The sequence below is a fragment of the Staurois parvus genome, unplaced genomic scaffold (assembly GCF_062004578.1).
Source record: "Staurois parvus isolate SC_StPar_1 unplaced genomic scaffold, SC_StPar_1.0 ptg000147l, whole genome shotgun sequence".
In the NCBI taxonomy this organism is placed as follows: Eukaryota; Metazoa; Chordata; class Amphibia; order Anura; family Ranidae; genus Staurois; species Staurois parvus.
Window position 1 is genome coordinate 8,630,777 of NW_028317943.1, and position 23,869 is coordinate 8,654,645.

The window sequence follows — 23,869 nt, forward strand, 5'->3', positions numbered from 1 at the left end:
CCTTTTTCTTTCTCGGGGTGTCTCCCTTGATAGCCTTTGGATTATATTCCTTCGAATACAACTAAGAAGTGGTGTGTGCTGATTTGGAGGCTTATACACTTCATGTGACCTGGTATGTGCCCTTGTGATTCGAGGCCTTTTTCTGGAGGTTTCGGCTGTCTGGGTTCGGTCGGCCCCTAGTCATACGAGGCGACATTTTGAAGCATGTCTTTTAATAAACCATTCTTTTTGCACTTTCATGTATGATGTCATTCATATGCAGAGTTCTTCTCTCTTTTCCCTGAGGAAGGAGTGGAACCACTCCGAAACGCGTTGGAACAATTAGAATAGTGTCGCTGCAGTTTTTGTACATCAATGATGATACCATAATTCATATCCTCTATGGCTAGTCAAACATAGTCATACTGGGTATCCTTATGTAAATTCATATTCTGGTTTCGATGCTGTACTCTGTATTGCATGTCTGTGTCAATTTTTCACAAATACATTTTTTTTTTTTATATTTTTAGTACTATTTAAGCCTTCAAAGTCCCAAGTCCTAGGGGTCCCTCCTTTATCTAATTGTTATTTTGGGGATGGTGGCTTACAATCAGGAATTTTCCCTCCTTTCCTCGTAATCTGACAGAGGGTGTGCACACTTATGCAACCATATTATTTTAGTTTTTTATTCTTACTTTCCTCCACCTAAAAGATTTCAGTTTGTTGTTCAACTGAGTTGTACAGTTTATAGGTTACATTTAAGGTGGAAAGAGTTCTGAAATGATTTATCTTTGTCTCATTTTTTTTACATCACAGAAACCTGACATTTTAACAGGGGTGTGTAGACTTTTTATATCCACTGTATGGAAATAACTAAAGAAATGTAAAAAAAAAAAAAAAAAAAAAATTTAAAAAACAAGCAAATATGATATACTTTCCAATCTATTTACTAATGCTAGCAGCATAAGGATTCAAAATAGTCAATGTTGATTGAGAGAGTGAAATGCCACTAGGGATTCACAACCCAAATTTTTAAAAGATATGGGAACCATGGATAATTACTACTCTACAACCTGCAGTCCTGTCCTATCTTTACTCTTCTATTTGGGCAGGGTCTCTAGTTTGTGGGGATTCTTCTTTAACCTCTTTAGTTCACCAACTCCCATTTCACCTTTTCTTACTCTCCTACTTTGCCCTTATTCCTTTCATCTGAGTTCTGCAGCCCCCTGAAGCAACCTACTTTACCTGCAGACTACTAATTATGGTGTGAGCAGTCTGTCTCTTGGGAGGCTGAATCTATTTGTAATTCTGTTATCTTTGTTATCTTTTTTTACGAACTGTTTCTACAGATGTTTTCACCCCTGCTTGTGTTTTCCAGTTTTTCACATCTCCACTCTTGCAATATCAATAAAACAATTGAACTACAAAAGGAATCAAAATACCACACTTTAATCCTTTCACTTTCACCAATGCATGGCTTGTGTCAACAGCAGAGGCAGTATTTACACAAGTTAAACCGCATACTATAGCAGCCCAGAGTGTGTGTACACTGCATTAGCGGACTGTTGGCTGGAAGTGATTTGCAGCCACCCGAAAACTTCCATCACCACTGCCATGTAACCCAAGCTCTGCTTCCCCGCATGTGCACCTAGGATGTCCACAGCTGGTGTCCAGAACATCCTTTCACCGATCATCCTTGCAGTGAATGAAGTTATAAGTAACAATCAAGCATACTCCCCGACCCCCCCCCCCCAGGTTTTAGCGCTACCATTCCCTGGCTGCTTTGGCTAGGGAAGAAGCTAGTAAAGCAAGCTCTGTGCTTGATTACCTTCAATGAAGTGCAGGGGTCTTAAAGACCTGCAATGTCTCACTAAAGAGAATCGGTCACATCCATTGTGCTATCGCTTAAGTGGATTTTCAGCCCCCCATATGAAAGTAATAAGCAAAAAATAAGTTTAAAAAAATTAAAGTTAAAGTTTACAGCCTCCTAACCCCAAACCCATATGAACATAACCAAGCGCCTGGTGCACCTATATATGAAAACAAGAGAAAGGGTTACACACACACACAAATAGAAAACAATGTGTGGGATTGAGCTCGATGGACCTGTGTCTTTTTTTAAACCAGGCTAACTATATAAAAACTAGGGTGGAGAAAGGCAGGAGATGTCACTATGTGTCAGTGCCGGTTTTTAAATGTAATTACCAGATATTTTTTTTCTTCACTATAGCTCACAGAATCAGCTGCCACTTTCCCCCCAGCTAAAAGAAACAAAGTTTTCCTTTTAGCTTCTTTCCTGAGATAAAACAAAAACGTTTCCTTTAGCTCTGGGGAAAATGACAGCTAATTCTGTGAGCTATAATGAAGGGGAAAAAAAAGCTGGCAATTGCATTTAAAAATTGGCATCGACATATAGTGACAGCCAGTGAGGGAGCCTCTCTGTATACACTGCTCCTCTTCTACCCCCTCCACTGCTCCTCTCCCCACCCCCTACAAAGAGGACCTGTCACTCATATGTTATCATATAGGGGACTATTGCTCCACTATGTGGTAGCAATAAAATCATAAGTTAAAAAAAATAAATAAAAATATACATGAAAGTAGAAAAAAAAAAAAAATTGGAGCCTCACCACCCCCACATACATTTCTGTTCGGCTTTCGGTCACATGCATTCTGAATTTTCGGTATCAGTTTCAGCACCAGAATGTTCATTTCGGTGCACCACTAGATTAGTCACAACTTTGCACATTCTCCAATTCATTTGTTGATAAATAGATTGCTATTATAAATTATTGAATATAAGTGGCCACTTTTATTTCTACTACAAAAATGACATCTTTGTATTCACTGACCTAAAGCATATCTTCCCTTTTGTACAGCACCACTGGCACAGGTTGCAGCTGCAGTTTTCTCTTTGTCTTCTTGCCGCGACATGGATCTTTAGGGGTTGAAATACAGAGAACTGTCACAGTGACTATAAAATTAAAAAAAACAAAAAAAACAAACAAAAAAAAACCCACCACACGCACGCCTATATGCACTCTCAAAATGCACCAAACTTGAAGAGCTATATATCACATGTATATGTTTAATGCATAAAATTTAAAAAAAAAAAAATTCAACCAAGAAAATGCAGAAAGTTGCAGAAATGAAAGTGTATATATACACTGCTCAAAAAAATTGAAGGAACACGTTTTAATCAGAGTATAGCATCAAGTCAATTAAACTCCTGAGATATTGATCTGGTCAGTTAAGTAGCAGAGGTGGTTGATAATCAGTTTCAGCTGATTTGGTGTTAATGAAATTAACACAGGTGCACTCGATTGGCAACAGTGAGACGATCCCAAAAACAGAAATGGTTTTACAGGTGGATGCCACTTACATTTTTTCCCTACTCATCTTCTTGGTTTTTCACTAGTTTTTCATTTTGCTAGGGTAGGTGTCACTACTGGTAGCATGAGGTGATACCTGGACACTACAGAGGTTGCACAGATAGTCCAACTCCTCCAGGATGGCACATCAATACGTACCATTGCCAGGTTTGCTCTGTCTCCCAGCACAATCTCAAGAGCATGGAGGAGATACCAGGAGAATGGCAGTTACTCTAGGAGAGCTGGACAGGGCTGTAGAAGGTCTTTAACCCATCTGCAGGACTGGTATCTGCTCCTTTGTGGAGGAACAGGATGAGCACTGCCAGAGCCCTACAAAATGACCTCCAGCAGACCACTGGTGTGAATGTTTCTGACCAAACAATCAGAAACAGACTTAATGAGGGTGGCCTGAGGGCCTGACAGTCTAGTGGGCATTGTGCTCAGTACCTGGCACCACAGTGCTCGACTGGCATTTGCCATTGAGCACCAGAACTGGTAGTTCTGCCACTGGTACCATGGTGCTTTTCACAGATGAGAGCAGGTTCACCCTGAGCACATGTGACAGACGTAAAAGGGTATGGAGAATCCATGGAGAACGTTATGCTGCCCGTAACATCGTTCAGCATGACCGTTTTGGTGGTGGGTCAGTGATGGCCTGGGGAGGTGTATCCATGGAGGGATGCACAGACTTCCACAGGCTAGACAATGGCACCCTCATACATTAGGTATCTGGATTAAATCCTTGGACCCATTCTCAGACTATACGTTGGTGCAGTGGGTCCTGGGTTCCTCCTGGTGTACGGCAATGCCCGACCTCATGTGAGAGAATGCAGGCAGTTCCTGGATGAAAGAATTGATACCACTGAATGGCCCCCATGCTCGCCTGACCTTAATCCAATAGAACACCTCTGGGATATAATGTTTCGGTCCATCCAATACAGTCAAGTTGCACCTCAGACTGTCCAGGAGCTCAGTGATGCCCTGGTCTGGATCTGGGAGGAAATATCCAAAGACACCATCCGTCATCTCATTAGGAGCATGCCCAGATGTTGTCAGGCATGCATACAAGGTGGGGGCCATATAAACTACAGAGTACCATTTTGAGTTGCTGCAATGAAAATTCAGCAAAATGGACTAGCCTGCTGCATCATTTTTTCACTTTGATTTTCGGGGTGTCTTTGAATTCAGTCCTCTGTAGGTTGACCATTTTAATTTTCATCAAACGATGGGGCATACTTGTGTTCCTAACACATTACCCAGTCCATATCAGTATAGATATCCAGCATAATATTTTCCCCATTGAGATCTGATGTGTTTTCAAAGTGTTCCTTTAATTTTGTTGAGGTTTGTGCGCGTGTATAAAAAAAAAAAATACACAGTCTTATAAAAAAGTGATTACACCCAAAAAAAAAAGAAACCGTGCCAATCATTAATGGTGTACTGTGGACACAGTAAGCACACCCTCGGCCTCAGAAGTTAATATTGCTCCCTGTAGTAGATTTGGTTTCTTGTAGGCTTATTGCATAACTGCCAGCCAGTCTGACATGCCAATTTTATTCAATAGCAAGATTTTTGTAGGTTTCCTTTCATGAACTGCCCATTTCAAATCCACCCCAATCATTTCAATATGATTTATCCATATCATAAATTTTCTTCTTTTTGAGACATTTCTTGGTGGATTTGCTAGTGTTCTTTTAGATCGCTACTGTGTTAAAACATCCATTTTTGCCTCAACTATCGAACACGTGGCCTCACAATGTCCAAGAATGCTTTATTCCATTTGTACAAAATAGGTTTCCTGTTACTATGGCCAAATAACTGAGTTATCAGTTCACAACACATTGTTCCAGAAGGCTTGGTCTTTGCCTATATGCAGTTTATTCAATGGCAATGTAGACTTGCTCTAATGTTTTTAGACAGCAAAGGCTTTTGCGTAAACCACTCACACAGGTGTACAATGTGGGACTGTAGAAGCATGCACTTTGACACCAACTACCTGCATATTTCTTTAAAGTTTGGGGTTCTTGGAAACCTAGCATCAGTCTGCTAAATCTGCTGGGCTGGTCAGTACCAGACAAATCAGTAATTATTTACCACATGTAGATTATTTACCTTGGAGTGGAATGATTTCAAATAATTTTGTGATCATTTTAAATCCCTTACCAAACTCATAGGCATTCACATTTTTTTTCTAAGGGCCTTAAAGGAACTTTTTATCTGGGCATATTGACACCATAAAGAGAAAACCAGACCCTAGATATCTGAAGTTTAAAAAAGGACAAGTTTCAATTGCATACTGCCTAAGGAGGGTGTTCCCACTGGCACCTAATCTGGAACACCTAAAGCTAAATTTATGGATTGGATGTGGTTGTAAAGATGGTGGTTGTGCTTTTTCTCCATTATAAATATGGATTTACAAGGCACTCCTTGAATGCAGATTTAATGTTAACCTTGTCTAATATGTTGAAAAACTCAACAATTTCTAGGGGGTGTACTTACATATCACATTAGCTTAGGCATTATAACCAACGGAAAAAAAAATAAAAAAATCTTACCTTGGTGCATCTGCCAACCGGATCTATTTTATACACGGTTTGAAAAGGTTTGCGGTCAACAGGGCAAGATGATGAGGTCTTAAAGGAGAAAAAAAAAAGAAAAGCCCAACATTAGACACAAAAGCAAGAACACAGCATAAAGAATACTTTCAATAAAAAAAAAAAAAAAAAAAAAAAAAAAAAAAAACACAACAAAAAACACTGATTATAAAAACCAAGCCTTCTTATTAATATGCACACTAGAATGCTTATCCTTAAGATTGGAATTCGACCCTAGAACAGGTCCTTTTGGTATCTATTTCTCCTAAACAGAGACCTATCTGAACTTTTCCTTACACAAAGATCTTATAGAACACTCCACAAGCTGTTTAAATGGCATCGTAGAGAAACCCCGAACTGTCCTCACTGTGGGGAGGCTCCGGCAGACCATCTGCATGTTTTGGAAATGTCCCAAGCTGGTACGGTACTGGAGTATTGTGCTGGATAACATCAACCGAGCCTTCCAAGTGATGCTACCTAAAAGATCCAGTTGCATGCATAATAGGGTTTCTGGACGAGGAATTATATACTCCCCAGGTCAGAACCGCTATGACTAGACTTCTGTTCCTGGCAGGTAAATGCATTTTGCTGAAGTGGCTTGCACCTGCACCCCCTACATTTGAGGAATGGCGAACAAATGTTAATTCTACCTTGTTGAAAGAGAAATTATGAGACGGGGATTCCCTCTAAATCTGATAGGATCTGAGAACCTTCGCTTCAGACTCCAGGTTTTCCCCCTTTAGCTCTTGTATCCCTGAGTATATTACAATGTTAAGTGACCCCTACTGAGAGATATTTAGCTATCACAATACCAAACTCATATGGCACAGTTAGTGATAAAGGGACCCGTAATGAAGCAAGACAACTTACATATGAGCAACACGTGATGTGGGTAATTTACCGAGTTAGGTTACAATTGTTTGTTGTACATTTTACCCCAATATAAGAATAAGCAACCTAGGTTAGAAAGGTACTATGATTACAACATGTTTTATTGCACTATGATACCAGGGATTACAAAGGAACACTGTTTTGATACCGTTTCTAACTTTAACCTTACCATATCCATGTGCAAATGAGGATATTGCTGTCTTATGTGGGAAATGGACGACCAGTGTGTGGGCTGTTCCACTTAGTTCGGTTTTTTGAATTGTAAATTGTTGAAAACTTTAATAAAAAAAAGTATTTGGGGGGGAGGAAAAGACGATCTTCACATGTCCAAAATGGACTAAACACCAGCATCACACTAGATGTTCATGTAATGGCCTTACTGACATAAAAGGACAAACGAAGGCTTTAACCCTTTCACTGCCAGGTTCGTACATTGTATGGACCTGACAAGTGGGGGGGGGGGGGGGGGGTTTACACACACTGTGGCTGTGTACATCTGAGAAGCAGACTCCTGCATGTCAGATGGAAGCATTTGGGTGGCTGCACTGCCGCCTTATTGCTTCTACACATCAAGGTAACCGTGTCCCCGCCATGTATCCTGGGTTCCACTTGCCATGCCCAGGACCGGTATAGCGGGTGCCACCATGTAGAGGGGAGGGAGCAAAGCAGCCACACAGCCTCTCTTCCCCCCTTCTTGTTGCTGACCCGGAAGGGATGTGTAAAACATCACTTCTGGATCCCCATGTCAGTTTAATTAGTCAGAAAGGCTTGGAGAGAATGTTTTTGTAATGTGATCTGCATTGAATTTCATTCACTGGAACACAGGGAAGAGACAAAGGGTCTAAAAGAGAACCTGTCACCCAAAAATCATCACATAGGGGACTTTGCCCCCTATGTGATGAATAAAAAATGGTAAGATAAAAGAGAATGTTTTAAATGATAAAAGATAAGTTACACCCAAGCACATAAAATCCCCCCCTCCCACATATACGCACATACGAATGTAAAAGCACGCATCAAGGGCACCTACTCATGAAAATGTCGATTTCAATACAAATTGGCTAATTTATTGCGTTTGTGTCCTAAAATTAACTTTAGTGTATTTTTTTACTGAAATTTTGTGATTCCTAGACCTTTGCAACAATATTGTGTGACATAAAAAAATAGCAACTACCACTAACTCCTACAAACATTAAAAACATATTCTCCCTGGAGAAGAGACCCTTGAGAGGCGATATATATTGATATACAAAATACCTCAGTGGTGACTCTAGCATAAGGAATAAACTATTCAGTCTCAGGGAATATGAGACACGGGGCCACTCAATGAAATTGGAGAAGTGGTTTAGCCTTAAACTGCGTAGGGCATTTTTCACTGTCAGGACAGTAAGGATGTAGAACTCCCTTCCACAATCGGTGGTGTCAGTGGGAAGTATCAATCGTTTCCAAAAAAAAAAAAAAAACACCTCTTGGATGGGCATCTTACTGATAACTATATACAGGAGATATGGGATATGAGTTTTTGACATGAGCACACACCCACCCACACAGGTTTAACTGGATGGACTGGCGTCTTTATTCAGCCTTACAAACTGTGATATTTTATCTAGGGCAGTGATGGCAAACCTTTTAGAGACCAAGTGCCCAAACTGCAACCCAAAACCCACTTATTTATCGCAAAGTTACAACACTGCAATTAAACTTGAATACTGAGGTTTAAGATTAGAAAAAACAACCCAATGACCACCAGCACAAGGGGGCAAAGTTCCACTGACCACCAGCACAAGCTAAAATCTCGTGTTTATAAGAACCAGCGTTTTATAAACGTGCCTCCAGGCTGCGCCAGAATTTGGTCTACCCACCGGCGGACTCCCCTGAAGCCTCGGTCTCGAGTTTAAAGCTGCTGACGCTGCTGTACGCAGGGCATCCGGATCCTACCTCTGACAGGACACCCCACTGCTGCCCCCCCCGCCCCCTCCTGAAGGAATGCTGAGCTTCTGGGCTGCTTCAAAACCATGCTACAGAATTATCCACCGCTACCTCTTGGCTTGCAGAACGTCTCACCAGGGAGATCCGGGAGCTAGGAAACCGCACGAATGACATTGAGGACAAGATGGTTGCAGCGGCTACAGTAATTGAAATTCATCAGCAAGATTTGGCCACCCTTAAGAAGGAACTGGCAGATACGTTACTACGGCTTAAGGACTTCGAGAACCGTTCTCACCGTGGCAATCTACGCCCGAGAGGTATTCCGAAAACCGTCACGGATCTCACTTCTACTGCCACAGCCTTATTTTAAGAGCTGGTTCCTGCTATCCCCATAGACCAGCTCGAGTTTGTCCATATACAAAGGGCCTTGGGACCGAAACAGCCTGATGGGCCCCCAAGGGACATTATCAAATTTACATATTATTGTACCAAGGAGATGCTCCTCATAGCGGCCAGAAATAAGCCAGAGCTCAGCTTTCAGAGACATCGCTATCAGCTTTTTTCTGACCTTTCCCAGATCACTCTTCAGAAATGCTGTCATCTGCGGTCTTTCACCTCCATTTTGGTGAATCGGTGTATCAAATATGCGTGGGGCTTCCCCTTTCAACTCTCCTTTGATTATCAAGGCCACAGCCACTCTATCACTACTCCAGAGGAAGCAAAAGTTATTCTGGAATCCTTAAACCTTTTACCAGTGGGAAACGTTGCACAGTGCCCAGAGTGCCCTTCTGGATCTCCATTGGCTTCTTCTCAACTTAGGCACCTCTGGGAGAAGGTATCCAGCCGAAAACACTCCCTTCCTCAGACCACTCTGCGTTCCAGTCCTGCGCACTCCTCCAGGCTGATACCATTATTGGACTTCTTCCGCACTTTCACAGTGGAACATATCGCTGGCATTGGGAGTTTCACCCTCCTCTTCCTTCTACCAGAGGCCTACTTTATGTTCATGGACTGGTCACGCTCGGGTCCCTGCCTGCATGGGTTCCAGTCCCTGTGCGGGTCCGCCTGCAGCCAAGGGGTTGATACATTCCCTGTTGCTTCTGTTTGACAGCTTCTTGAACCGATTGGTACTGGTGGAGTCTTCCCTGGGTCGGGGGAAGCCTGCTGTTCATGACTGGACTTGATGTTTCAAATTTTATGTTTGTATGAATGACCTACAGTCCTCAGAGCCGAAGTTGCTCCCATATCTATGTGTGGTCGATTGTCTCAAAGGTCCTTGGGGCCCGGCTGAAGATGATCGGGTGTGGTGTGTCCCTGGTGCCCCGGCAACTGGCTCCTTTTGGGGCCCTGTTGTGTGGGGTTGGGGGAAATCGCCTCTGCTGTGCATTATTGTTTACCCATTGTTTTACCCTTTGTGCATCCCCCCATAACCCCTATTCCCTGCCTCCCTTCTCTCCGCCTTACTCCCTTTCCCTATGTTCTGCACCTTCCCTTCCACTATTTTTTACCTGCCCTTAGTTTCGTGGTATACCTACTGTAGTGTTGGGCTGAGGGCTGAGTCCTTTGTTTATGTCTGATGGCTTTTCTGAGTTTCAAAATTTTTGTCCCCTGGGGGCAAAAATGTTGATGTATCCATTAGCAGCCATGTGTCCCTTGGCAGAGCCACCCACAGCTGGTATCCTACGTGTGCAGGATGCAATTCACCATTGGTGTGTTAACATTGACTTGTTTTCTTTACTTTTTTCTCTGTCTTGCTCTTCCTTTTTACTTTTTCTCCTTTTTTTCAGAGCTTCTGGACATCTTGGACCAATCGTCCATTTGAGTATAGTATGTTGGCTGACCTTTGCTTTTGCTGCTGAGCAGCTCATCCCTGCCCCACCATGGCCACTTCCCCTTTGAAAATTCACTCTCAAAACATCCATGGCAACAACTCACCTCTTAAGCAGTGCAAAGTTTTTCACCACATTAAATCACAACAAATTGATGTGGTTTGCCTGCAGAAGACCAGATTTGCTCAGTACTCCACCCCACAGTATCTCTCACCTCACTATCCTACTTTTTACACAGCTTCAGCCCCAGAGAAACGCTGGGGTGTTTTGATAGCTTTTCAACACAATCTTCCCTTTACCTGTGCCCTGGACATAGAGGACCCCACAGGCAGGTATTTACTTCTGCATGGTACTATTTGGGACATGTAAGTCACTTTAGTCTCCTATTACGCTCCTAACCAATTTCACCACAGATTTTTTCCCCCATCTCTGCACAATAATCTCCTGACACTCCAAGGGCCTTCTGCTCCTCCTCTTAGGCAACTCTAGTGTTACCCTTGATTCTGCTCTGGATAGGCGCTATGCTCAAGGTGCGACTCCTTCCCAGGAATAAGCACAGGATGCTCTTTTGCGCTCTCTTTTGCAGACCTTTGGGTTAGCTTATGTCTGGAGGGAACTTCATCTAACCGCATGTGACTTTAGCTTCTACTCAAACCCACATAACAGCTTCTGTAGGATCGACCATGCATTTAAGCATGTCCATCAGCTTCCTCTGGTCAGGAAAATATCAATTCCTTCCTCACCCTGGTCCGATTATGACCCCCTGGTTCTGCTCCTTGAACTTTCAACTTTGGTGCAGCGCCCTCCTCACTGGCGCATCAATGAATCCCTGCCAACTACTCAGGCTACTTGTCAACAAATCCAGTTCTTCATTGAAACCTACTTTACGGATAATATAGGCTCGGTTTCTTCGGCGGTGCCCCTGTGGGAGGAACAAAAAGCGACTGTGCGGGGCCAAATCATCCAGTTGGCTGTGGTTCGGAAACGGGACAGGGAGCGCCGCCTTTCAGAACTCCACTCCCTCCTAGGCTGATGCTCACCAAACCGTTGCTCACAGATAAGCCCGTGATGCCTTAGCACGCAGCTGGATCTGCTTTCTTCTACTGTGGCCAAACAAGCCTTACAATGGACCAAACAAATATTAAACCTGTGCAAATAAACCGGGACAGATGTTGGCCAAGAAGCTTAATTCTGTGGGGAAACCCTTCAAGCTGGTTCAATTGCGGCTTCCCACGGGGTTGCACTTCTAACCCCCAACAGATCGTTTCTCAGACTCTTTCACAGCTATACGCTAAACCGGACCAGTTTTCTCTAAGCCATACTTAATTCTTTTTTGGATTTGAAGTTCCCGGACGTATCTGAAACAACACGTGAAGTCCTCCATGCTGGCATAACTGAAACGGAAGTTAAGACTTTTCGACCCTCTACGGCCCCAGGCCCATACAGCTTTTCTGGCCTCTATTACAAGAAATTTGCCGCTCTGCTGGTGTCTCATCTAGTTAGCTACTTCAATGCCCTAAAGCAAGGCTCTCCACCCCCTCTGACGCACTTAGGGCCCACATTTCTATAATTCCTAAGAAAGCTGAAGCTGCGTTGAATCCACAGGCTTTTCGGCCTCTCTCTCTTCTCAATGATGATTTTAAGATCCTGGGCAAGATTTTCAGCCTTCGTATCAATATTTGCGTTGTTTGGTCCATAGAGATCAGGTGGGTCCCTGAACGGCAGGCGGGCAATAATGTCTGTAAGGTGATCCATCTTATACATCTTTTACACCAGCAGAAGATCCCAGGTTTCCTGCTGTCCTTGGACATTTATAAAGCCTTTGATTCCCTGTCCTGAGAATAACTACGGTTTGTGCTGTCTCGTTGGGCTTCAGAGACTCAGTTCTAACTTGGCTTCAAGCTCTATACTCCTCTACTTCAGCCTCAGTCAAGTATGAGGGGTATTTTTCGAATCCCTTTCCTATCTGGAGCACGACGAGACAAGAATGCCCCCGGCGCTTTTTGTCCTCACACGAGTCGCTGGCCATGGCTCTACGTACAGATCGCAATGTAACAGGTATTCCATATGCAGGCCAGGAGTTCAAGCTTAATCTTTCTGCGGATGACACCTTACTGACTAACTAATCCACTGGTTACCCTAATTTACAAAAAGTACTTGCTCACTTCTCCTCAATACCGGGCCTCCGCATTAATTTGAATAAGACTGTTGCTCTCAATATTACTTTGGCACCGAACCTAGTCAATCGCCTACAGTCCCACTTCCCCTTCAAATAGGCCTCCTCCGCTCGAGTATCTGGGCATTCACCTGACTCCTTATTCCTCTCTATTCGCTATGAACTATTACCCTCTGCTTCATTCTTTGTGTTCCCTCATGCAATCCTGGCAGTTTCCACACTTTCCCTGGATAGTTCGTATCCACTCTGTGAAAATTACTATTTTTCCCAAACTATTATATTATTTTCGTACCCTACCAGTGCAGGTTCCACCGCATTTCCTCTGGTTAATTCAGGCTAAGATCATGCAATTAATTTGGGCTGATAAATGCCCCAGGGTCTCCAGAGCTACCCTCTTTGGCTATGTTGGGAACTCCAAGACCCCCTTGCAATCTATGTACAAATACTACCAGGCCAAATCTGACCTCCAGGTCCTTTCCTCCGTGGAACTCCCTTCAGGAGTCTCATGACATTCCTCAGATGGAGTTCCTCCATTATGTCCAACTTTGGCATTGGCTGACTTCCTTACGCAGAACTTCCACCTACCCATTCAAGAAGTCTGCCTTTGAGCATATTTGTCAACATCGCCCCAGTTCACTGGGTCTTATCTCAACCCTTTATTCCTCTTTGAATAGACCCCATACTCATACCTCCCTTTTGTATATTGTGCAATGGGAGCAGGACCTGACAGTTGTTATAGGTTTGGAAGACTGGAGTGGGGCCTGGTCTTCTGTGGCTAAATGCTCATTCAATACAGCTACGTTGGAGGCGGTGTATAAGGTGATGGTTTTGTTGGTACTGGGTTCCGGTCCGTATTGCCCATACAAATCCATCCTATAGTGACCGATGCTTTCGGGGTTGTGGTCATCGAGGTGATGTTTTACACATATGGTGGTCATGCCCTAAATTAGTCTGCTTTCGGTCCCACATATTTAGCCTTCTCTATACCTTGTTCCACCTTACCATAAGCAGGGAGGCCAAGCATGCATTGCTTCATTGCCCATACTGGGCTTGTTTGCCCATGAGCAGAAGTTGGCCTCCTATCTGTTTATGTCGGCCACTAAAATGATAGCCCAAGCCCGGAAGAGAGCATCAGTCCCCCTTCAGGGTATGCAAGATCGTATGACCGCTTTGATGCTTACCGAACAGATGTCGAGTATTCACAATGATTCTCAGCGTAAATTTCTCACAATCTGGGAGCCATGGCGGACGTATGCTTTTCCCACACTTCTCCCGGCTAGCTTGGGCCTGTGCTGACGGCTGGTCCCAACGCTCTCGAATCCCTGTTGCTGCTTCTCTTTTCTTGTTCTGGTGTCCATGTGTCTTTTTTTTCAGTCGTCTCTTCATCTTATTCACCCCACTCCCACCTTTTTTTTTTACCTGGTTTTGTCTGAACTGCAGGTGGTGGACCATGTAGGTATCCCACGGTTACGGCAGGGACCCTCTGAGTTGCCCACTGCCTGTGGCTATATAGTGTGATATGTTATTACTGTGGTGTCAGTCTACACCTGACCTTTGTTTTTTTGGTTTATTGTTTTAGTTTATCTACATGTCTATTTTCACAATATGTGCCATTGCTAGCCCCTGCGTGGGCATTCCTTATGCATATATGTTTTCTATGTTAACATTTAACGTCTCGCCGCCCAGCCACTGCATTAAAACAGTGGCAGGGAGGCACGGCTGCGCAAAAGCACGTTTTAAAACGCGCTCGGCGCTCCCGAGGTTTTCGCGGGCAGGGGGCGCACGCGCTCCCGCCGACCCGCGGGTGTCACGATTTGATCCCGGAGGGATCAATCATCCGGTTTCAGCCAGTGATGTCTGGCTGAAATCAGATGATCGGTCCCTGTCCTATCCTGTCCTGTGTTGACATTTACACAGGACAGGATATGATGTCATTCTTCTCTGCCGGGGCACATTCATCCCAGAGAGAGAAGAAGACAGAAAAACTGAGTACAAAAGCACTACACAGACAGTTAGAACACTCTAGGACAAATTTAACCCCCTGACCACACCCCCCCCCCCCCCCAGATAACCCCTTTACTGCCCTGTCATTGATCAGTGAACAGATTTTTACTGATCACTGTATCAGTGTCGCTGGCGACCTCCAATAGTGTTAGCGCCCCTCCCAGATAGCGCCAGTTTGCCCGTTAGTACACCAGTAATCCCGTTTAACCCCTTGATCGCCCCCCCCTAACTTTGAGTTTACGATATATTTTTTTTATAGCTGAAAGTAGAAAATATTGTTTTTTTTCAAAATGTTTGTGTTTTTTTTGTTTATAGAGCAAAAAATAAAAAGCGCATAGGTGATAAAATACCACCAAAAGAAAGCTCTATTTGTGTGAAAAAAAGGACATAAATTTCGCTTGGGTACAGCATTGCATGACTGCGCAATTATCATTTGAATTAGTATAGCTCTGTATAGCAAAAAAAAGGCATAAATTACAGTATCTATACCATAGCGTGTAGATGCTATAACTTTCACACAAATCAATCAATATACACTTATTGGGATTTTTTTTTACCAAAAACATGTAGCAGAATACAGTTTGGCTTAAATTTATGACTTTGAGTTTACGATATATTTTTTATAGCTGAAAGTAGAAAATATTGTTTTTTTTTCAAAATGTTCGTGTTTTTTTTGTTTATAGCGTAAAAAATCAAAAGCGCGCATATGATAAAATACCACCAAAAGAAAGCTCTATTTGTGTGAAAAAAGGACGTAAATTTCGTTTGGGTACAGCATTGCATGACCGCGCAATTATCATTTTAATTAGTGCAGCGCCAAACAGCAAAAAAAAGGCCTGGTCATTAAGGGGGGTAAATCCTCAGGAGCTCAAGTGGTTAAAAAATACCATTGAAAAAAAAAAAAAAAAAAAAAAAGGAAAGAAAAAGATGGTTGTATAAAATTAGATAAGGAAGAATTAATAAAACTCATAGAACTCATTTTTTCCCTGCAACACATGCATATTTTCCCATGTGTGAGAACTGATCAACCATGACACTACAAACTGCAGCCACAACATGCGAGCCCGCTATGGCAAGGCAAACAGCCAGCACAGGAAATATACCTAAAACCTAATTAAAACAGCAAAAACATTAGAAAGTGTAGAATGCAATTAAAACTATATTCACTTCCTTTCTTCTAGGATTATTTTTCAGTTCTAAAGATCCTCATGTCAAATGTTGGTTTTATCATAAAAATAGCAAAAGAAGGTCATGGAATTTAAAGCAGAGCTCGACCCGAAAAGGGAAAGTTCTGCTTTAAGCCTTTGTCCCCTGCTCCCCATCAAGGATTGGCACCTTTGGGGAGCGGGTACCAAAATTTGACAGATACCCGCTCCCTCTGTGATCGCCTAGACGATCGGAAGCGGAAGTTGTCCTCCCCCCTACCCTCTCGTAGTCTTCTGGGACACGACAGGGACAGGTAAGTGTCTATTTTAAAAGTCAGCAGCTACAGCTTTTGTAGCTTCTGACTTTTACTTTTTTTTTTTTTTTTTAGGTGGAACTCCACTTTAAACATTATGACAAGTAGAAACACAAACTCTACATCCTTTAAAATTTAACTTGATACTTACTTCAGACCACTTAAGAATGCAGGATATACAGAAAGCATGACAACAATCTTCTGGAAAGCCAACCTCTAGAGAAAGACTGTTCAGACATATTGGACACCTCTCAGAAGAGCTTAACGCTAAAGCACTGGCACCAATGCCATCTCTGCCTTCTTCACCTATAAATTTTTTAAAACAGAGCAAAAAGTTACGTTTAACTCGCTGGGTAGCATTTCCAAACAGTACCTGTATTTTAGAAATCTTTGAATGATAAAACAATATGTTAACATACAGACAGGTTCTACTAAGTATAAAGCAATTTCAAATAACTCCTCACCCATTTTCACCTTATTTTGAACCAGGCAGGAAAAAAAATATTTTTGTATGCATATTTCAAGCTTATGTACACTCAAGAGCAAAAAAAATCAGGATTTTTATACTCACCATAAAATCGTCTCAGAACACAGCCATACTTCCATGACAGATGGGTTTGATGTCACCACCTACAGGAGCAGGACACTAGGTGCAACTAAACTAAAAGCATACCCAGAAGGCAGCCCTCTGGAGGTGGCCAAAACCCCCATCTGTGGCAAGACGTTCAGCTTGTAGTCAGCAGTGCCAGTAATAATAGCAGTATAGGGCATACTCACTGAGAAAGCCAAAGAAAGTCTGGGTGGGTGCTGTGTCCTTCAATAAAATCAGAGAAAAGAATTTTACTGTGAATACAAATCAGTTTGTTGTGAAAATTTTGTTCATTGAAGGACACAGCCATGCCATATTATGGATGGGACAACCCAAATCTCTGAAAAAAAAAAAAAATTTTGGCCCATAAGCAGAAAAAACAACACAACCAGAACAAGGAACCACGCCCCAGCAGAACTCAAACTGCTGCCTGCAAAACTCCAAACAAAGCTGGCAACTGGTGAGACAGCTATGTCAACCTTACAGAACTTGATAAACGTGGGAACAGACGGCCTAGTATCCACCTTGCAAACTTGAACAACTGAGGTAGAATAATGAAAAGCCCAGGACGCACTATGAAAGAATGTGCAGTGACCAGAAATGTAGGCTCTCGGCCTGCGAGGGTATAAGCCTGGACAACAATTTGACAAATCCACAAGACAATGGTGAAAAGGCAAAGCCACTAGACCTTTCAGAGGGCCATCCAGAACAAGGAACAAAGTCAGATTTGTTAACGGCTGTGGTAGAAAGGTTAACCCCAATGGCCCTATGTCTAAAAAAAAAAAAAAAAAGAAGGTTCAAACTTCTGGGATGAGAAGGACGAGGAAGAGAGATGGTAGAACAAAGTCTTATTTCAAGTGGAATGCCAACACCACCTTAGGAAAGGATAGACAAGGGCAAAGAACCACTTAATCCTCGTGGAACACCAAAAACAGCGCATGCTAAAGCACTTTGTCATTTTACATGACCTACCACTTTGTGGCTGAGTTGCTGTTGTTCCCAGTTGCTTCCACTTTGTTATAATACCACTAACAGTTGACTGTGGTATATTTAGTAGCAAGGAAATTTCATGGATGGACTTATTGCACAGGTAACAACCTATCACAGTACCACACTTGAGTTCACTGACCTCCTGAGAGCGACCCATTCTTTCACAAATGTTTGTAATAGTCTGCATGCCTAGGTGCTTGATTTTATACACTTGTGGCAATGGAGGCTATTGGAATACGTGAATCCAATGATTTGGAAGGGTGTCCCAATATTTTTGGCAATATAGTGTGTATATTTATCTGAAGATTAGGTGTCCAGCATCATAGTGATAGTCCTTAATAGAAATAAAGTCAATATAAAAATGCCAGTGTTGCGGTGTTCAATAAGAAACTTCTTGTGCGCCCCCCACACATTTCCAACACCAAAAGTGCACCGCCACCTTAGAAACTCTTACCAGAGCATATGGACTCTTGATAAGAGTCGGAAAGGCATATAGTTAGTCCTCTGGACTAGACTTCTTATCTCATTGACCTTGCCATGAAAAACCATCAGTGATAGATAGCACATTCTCCCATCACCTTCACAGCACTATTTCATACTCCATATCATATCCACTCCAGCATGAAAGAGTACTCATATATAGTATGTAAAGGAAGCAAGGGAGCTCACATAGCGTAAAACCATGTTTATTAAAACCAAAATATATCTACTCACATTCACATAAACAGTAAAAGGATTAAGCATATATGATACCAATCCTGGGATTTGGCTGCAGTTGTTTTCTTGTAATAGTTTGAGTGATGATGTAATGAGTGTAAGCTCCACCCTTAGATATATTTTGGTTTTAATAAACATGGCTTTACGCTATGTGAGCTCCCTTGCTTTATTCACCTTTATTCTGTCTAAATAATTTTGGAACATATCAGTTGTGAGCCAATGTGGATCATCTGGAGTTGTGTCAATACCATGCCCATTACGTACAAGAGCTCCCCCATGTTCCTTTGTATACACAGAGCTGAAGAAGGTAATTAATAAATTTGCCTTCCCATTGTCCCCAGTCACCCACTCTAGATTATTTTGTAAAGGGCTTACATGCTTGGACCTGACCTTTTTACTATTAATATAGTTGAAGAATTTAAGCTCTACATGGTTTGAGATTACCAGGTCCAGCAGCGTATCTTTCCTAGTAGGGGCCTCTATGAACTGTACCATAAAATTGTCCTGTAGTAGGTTTAAAAATGTTTGCCCTTTAACTGTTCCTGCAGTACCATTACTCCAGTCAATTTCCGGGTAGTTAATATCCCCCATTATTATCACTGTCCCAGCCCTTGCAATCTGTTCAAGGAGCTGAATCTCCACCTCCTCATCACTGGGAAGCCTATAACAAACTCAAATGATTACCTTTGTAGTACGCACCCCCATGTGCAGTTCCACCCATAATACTTCAGCCTCATCACACTCTCCATCAACTAGGTCCTCTATCACACTCGCTCTGAGATCACTTCTCACATAGAGACACCACCACCTTTCCTCTTTACTCTGTCTCTCCGAAAGAGAACATAGCCAGGAATATTAATGGCCCAGTCATGTGAAGAATGAAGCCAAGATTCAGCAATACCAATTAAATCATAGTTCTCTTCATGTACCAAAGCTTCCAACTCACCTATTTTGCTTGTCAGACTTCTGGCATTGGTGAACACACACTTTAATCAATTGACACCTTGTTCACATGTATTTTGCACATTTTGTATTTTTATACAAATTGTACCGGTTCCACAGGTTGTTTGTAACATGGGAACCTTCTTATCTGCCATAGCCTTCCCCCCATCTTTCCCCATTCCACCCACCAATAAGTACTGACCCCTGTCTGATCTGTCTACCCCATTATAATCGAATTCTCCCTCCCACCTCGATCCTAGTTTAAATACTCCTCCAGCCTTCCCATAAACCTCTACCTAGCACAGCAGACCCCCTTCCATTTAGGGTGCAAACCATCTCTAGCATATAGGTTGCACCCCAATGAAAAGTCAGCCCAGTACTCTAGAAACCCAAATCCTTCCCTCTTACACCAGGTCTTGAGCCATGCATTGAGTTCTCTAATCTCCCCATCTTTCCTGAGTTGTGCATGGCACAGGAAATATTTCAGAGAATATCACCTTGGAGGTCCTTCCCTTCAACTTGCAGCCTAGTTCATTAAATTGGTTCTTAAGGAGCCTCCACCTTCCATGTATTTGGTCATTGGTTTCAACATGAACCAAGACAGCTGGGTCATGCCCAGCCCCTCCCAGTAATTTATCAACCTGGTCCACCACATGCCGAACCCTGGCACCAGGGAGACTGCAAACCATTTGGTTGAGGCGATCCTGGTGACAAATTATTCTAACAGTCCTTCTGATTATAGAATCCCCTACTACCACCAGCTGTCTAGGCCTTTCTGCACTACCCCCACCACCCCTCCCAGATGGTCTGCCCTCCCGGCTGTTAGGGATAAAAGTGACATCCAGGGCTGCCACCCCTAAGCTTACCACCCCCACATCTTCACCCAACTTGGCAAATCTGTTTGGGGGCACAACCCAGGGCCGGCCTTCCTTTTCTGTGAGCCCCTACCACTCCCTCTCGTTACAGTAACCCCTCTTCTTACCTGATAATCCTGATATGCCCCCTCCACCCTCCACATCAATCCCATTAGCTACCTGCTCAGAGAGCAGAAGACCCCTTTCAAGGTTGTCGGTTCTGTCCAGTGTTGCAACTTGCTCCTCCAGATCTCTAATGCGAGTTTCCAGAAGGGCAAGCCGCTCACATCTGTTGCAGCGGTATCCATCCTGGAGCCGTTGCTCCATTGCTGCATACATGCGGCACACTGTGCACTGTGCCGTTTTTAAAAAAAATGTATCCATTTCGGATACAGATGGTTTTATTCAGATACAAATAGATACATTGTTGCAACCGCAAGACTTTTTCATGTCAAATATAATAACGGACTGGAATTCTTATTCTTTTTTTTCTTCTTCTTGCAGGCCACGGGTCATGCGCAGATTTTTTATCGGCAAAAAGATTGGCCGATTTGCCCATCATTGCCGGGAAAATCGGCCGATTGGCAAAATCGGCCAATTTTTTTCCAACTTCACCGATAAAAAAATAAAAAAAAGTGCCAAAACCCCAAAATACGGCCAACCAATTAATCCATTAATGGTGCGAAAATCGGCCGATTTTTTTTTCGCCCCCAAAAAAAAAAATCGGTCGCTTTTCGACCCGTCTACGGCCTGCATTAGTCAAAGGTCTGGCAAGCAAAATACAGGCAAGCCCATAATGAGCAAGCTCAGAGTGAGCTCTACAGCAAGTTATATAGGACCTGTATCACCAATTAACCCCTTCCCTTAATTAGCAGACTGAAGGAAAACAAGGAAAGGAAGAAAAAAAATGCTATTTAAAAAGTGACAGAAAAAGGGATTTAAAAAAGTACAAGCTTTTAGCAAGATACAAAGACGAACAAAAAACTACAAGCACCAGCAAAAACAGCAGTCAAAAGTAAAACTTTTTCAAATTTCCCACTCTTTTTAGCCATCAGCCAGCAAAACATGCCAGACATAAAAAATTGCAACGACCGCCATTTTATTCTCTAGGGTAAAAAAAAATATTTTTACATATAGGACAGAAATGCCAGAATTTGCTCAGTTTTGAAGTGGTTAAAGCCAAAAACACAGCCAAAAAAAAAAAAAAAGTTGGTCTGGCAACGAAAATGTTCTTTGTTAACGATGCACACTAGGACAAAAATTATGTCTTACCATCTTTTTCTTCATGTTGTCGGTCTCTGGCATCAGACGAGCATAAACGTTTGCTCCTCATCTTTCCCACAAAACCTAGAACACAAATATAAATGTACTTCATTAAAAAAAGTATCTCATATCCACACAGTCATCAGTTACATACTTATCAATTGCCCTCCTGAGGATTTAACCCCCTTCCTGACCAGGCCATTGTCGCAAACGTGCACACCAGAGACTGACGCAGTCCTCCATTTTGGTAAGAATCTCCATGTTGTCCCTCATTTTTCCCCCTTTCCTCTCTGTTAATCCACAGGGACATATGTGTGTTGGAAGGGCACGGCAGGGAGCCCAGAGCTATAAAACACCTCTCTGAGCAAGGTGCCTGGCTGTCTGAGCAACCTGTGCCATTTAACACCTTGTAAAAAGATAACAGAGCCTGCCCAGGAGATCAAGGCATTCCAAGGAAGCACGAATCACTTTTCAAAATCCATTTTTCCCCTATGTCTCATATCTTGGAATATGAGAGACTTACATAAAAACCAGACATATTGTCAGATTGGCTAAGAGAAGACGAACAATTTGATGGGTCACTCGCCTTGTCTCGAATACATGGGAAAGCCAAAAAATAGATCTCGTGAACCGTTCAGTGTATAATTTCATAATTCATATCTAATCAATCCTCAGACGTGTCTGCATAATAATCTACCCGCAGGTGGAATGTCACTTGTGCAGATGGAAAGTTATGGGCCAAAATATGAGTTAGGAGAGATTTTGGCTCTAGTTGAGGTATCCGCCCAGACCTCCAAGCCCTAAAACGGGGTATTGGTCCTTGACTTCAGAGACACCCCCTGCTGGGGAACTACAAAATAGGCTGTCAGGCCTAAGAGAGTTAGTGGAAGACGTCTCCCATTTTAACATCAGCACCACCTGGGGAGACCCGTGCCCTTTTGCTCTGAAACTTGGATCTGCTAACCCAGGACTTTGGCAAGTACCTTAACCCTTTCACCTCTCTCTGATATCTCTTTGCTGTGCTGTTGGTCTGTGTGTGTATATATATATGTGTATATATATATATATATATATATCTATCTTAGTTACATCTTTTTCTGTAAATATTCTTATCGCACCCGTTTGACCTTTTACTAATAAATCTTTCCTTCTGAAAGTGGTGAACTGTTTCTATAGCGCTTTATTGCAATTTACGTATTCCTGCCTCTAAAGAGAACGCTACTGTGTTTGTTTAACCCTCTGCATAATTGGCCTTCGGTCACGAGTTTGGTGAGAAGGTCTGGGGTCTGACGTTACGTTCGTTACAGCCATTTTTTGCATTACGGCGCTGCATTAGTTTAACTGACAACTGCGTGGTCATGCAACGCTGCACCCAAATGAAATTTACGTCCTTTTGTTCCCATGAATTGAGCTTTCTTTCTGTGGTACCTGTGCGGTTTTGTTCTATAAACACAGAAAAAAAAAAAAAAGACAATTTTGAGGGAAAAAAAAATATTTTTGACTTTTTGCTATTAAACATGTCCAGTAGAAATTTAAAAAAAAAAAAAAAAAAAATCAAATTTTATTATAAATTTACACCAAAATGTATTCTGCTACATGTCTTTGCTAAAGAAAAAAAAATCCTAATACGTGTAAATGAATTGGTTTACGTGAAAGTTCTAGCGTTTACAAATGGCAGTATAGATACTGTAATTTTTATTAGTAATGGCGGTGAACAGCGACTTATAGCGGACTAAGGCAGGCACTCTGACACTGGGGGGAAACTGACTTGGTGTCACTAATATCCCCAGTGACACCAATAAAGTGATCAGTGCTAAAACTGTACTGGTGGCACTGGGCTGGAAGGGGTTAACATCAGGGGCAATCAAAGGGTTATCGGTGTGCTGTTTCACTGTAAGCTGTGTCCGTGTGCTTCACTGTAATAACACTGCTTTGCATGGCTCTGCTGTGCATTGCCATCCAAACAAGTGTGCACAAGCTGACAGGGAGGAGAACTGTGTTGTTTACATGCAGTTCTCCCTGTCTGAGATGCTCAGTAATCACTGGCCTGAGTGCATTTTGTATGGGCTGTTAATGCACCTCAAGAGAGAAAAAAAAGAAAAGAGAAAAAAAAGAAAAAAGAAAAAAAAGGTCTCTAAACGAATGCCTTGGTCACTTCTTGATTCCAGGGCTGATGAGGAGGGTTGATTTCTGTTCCTTAAAAGGCACCATTGGCAGAATTAAACTAACCCTAGCCAATGTTTATGCTCTTAATTGCCATCAAGATCAGTTCCTATGTTCTA

At 42.6% G+C, this 23,869-nt stretch overlaps 1 protein-coding gene across 1 annotated transcript in view; it reads right to left on the bottom strand.

The window, feature by feature from the left end:
- SCAF11 (SR-related CTD associated factor 11) overlaps positions 1-23,869 on the bottom strand; it is a 156,771-nt gene that overhangs the window by 120,858 nt on the left and 12,044 nt on the right. The window contains exons 2-5 of the mRNA XM_089674014.1: positions 21,597-21,671; positions 16,384-16,538; positions 5,906-5,983; positions 2,832-2,917 (exon numbers count right to left, since the gene is read on the bottom strand). Coding sequence (XP_089530140.1) covers positions 2,832-2,917; positions 5,906-5,983; positions 16,384-16,538; positions 21,597-21,657 — 380 coding nt within the window. The 5' untranslated portion in view covers positions 21,658-21,671. The remainder of the gene's footprint in view (positions 1-2,831; positions 2,918-5,905; positions 5,984-16,383; positions 16,539-21,596; positions 21,672-23,869) is intronic.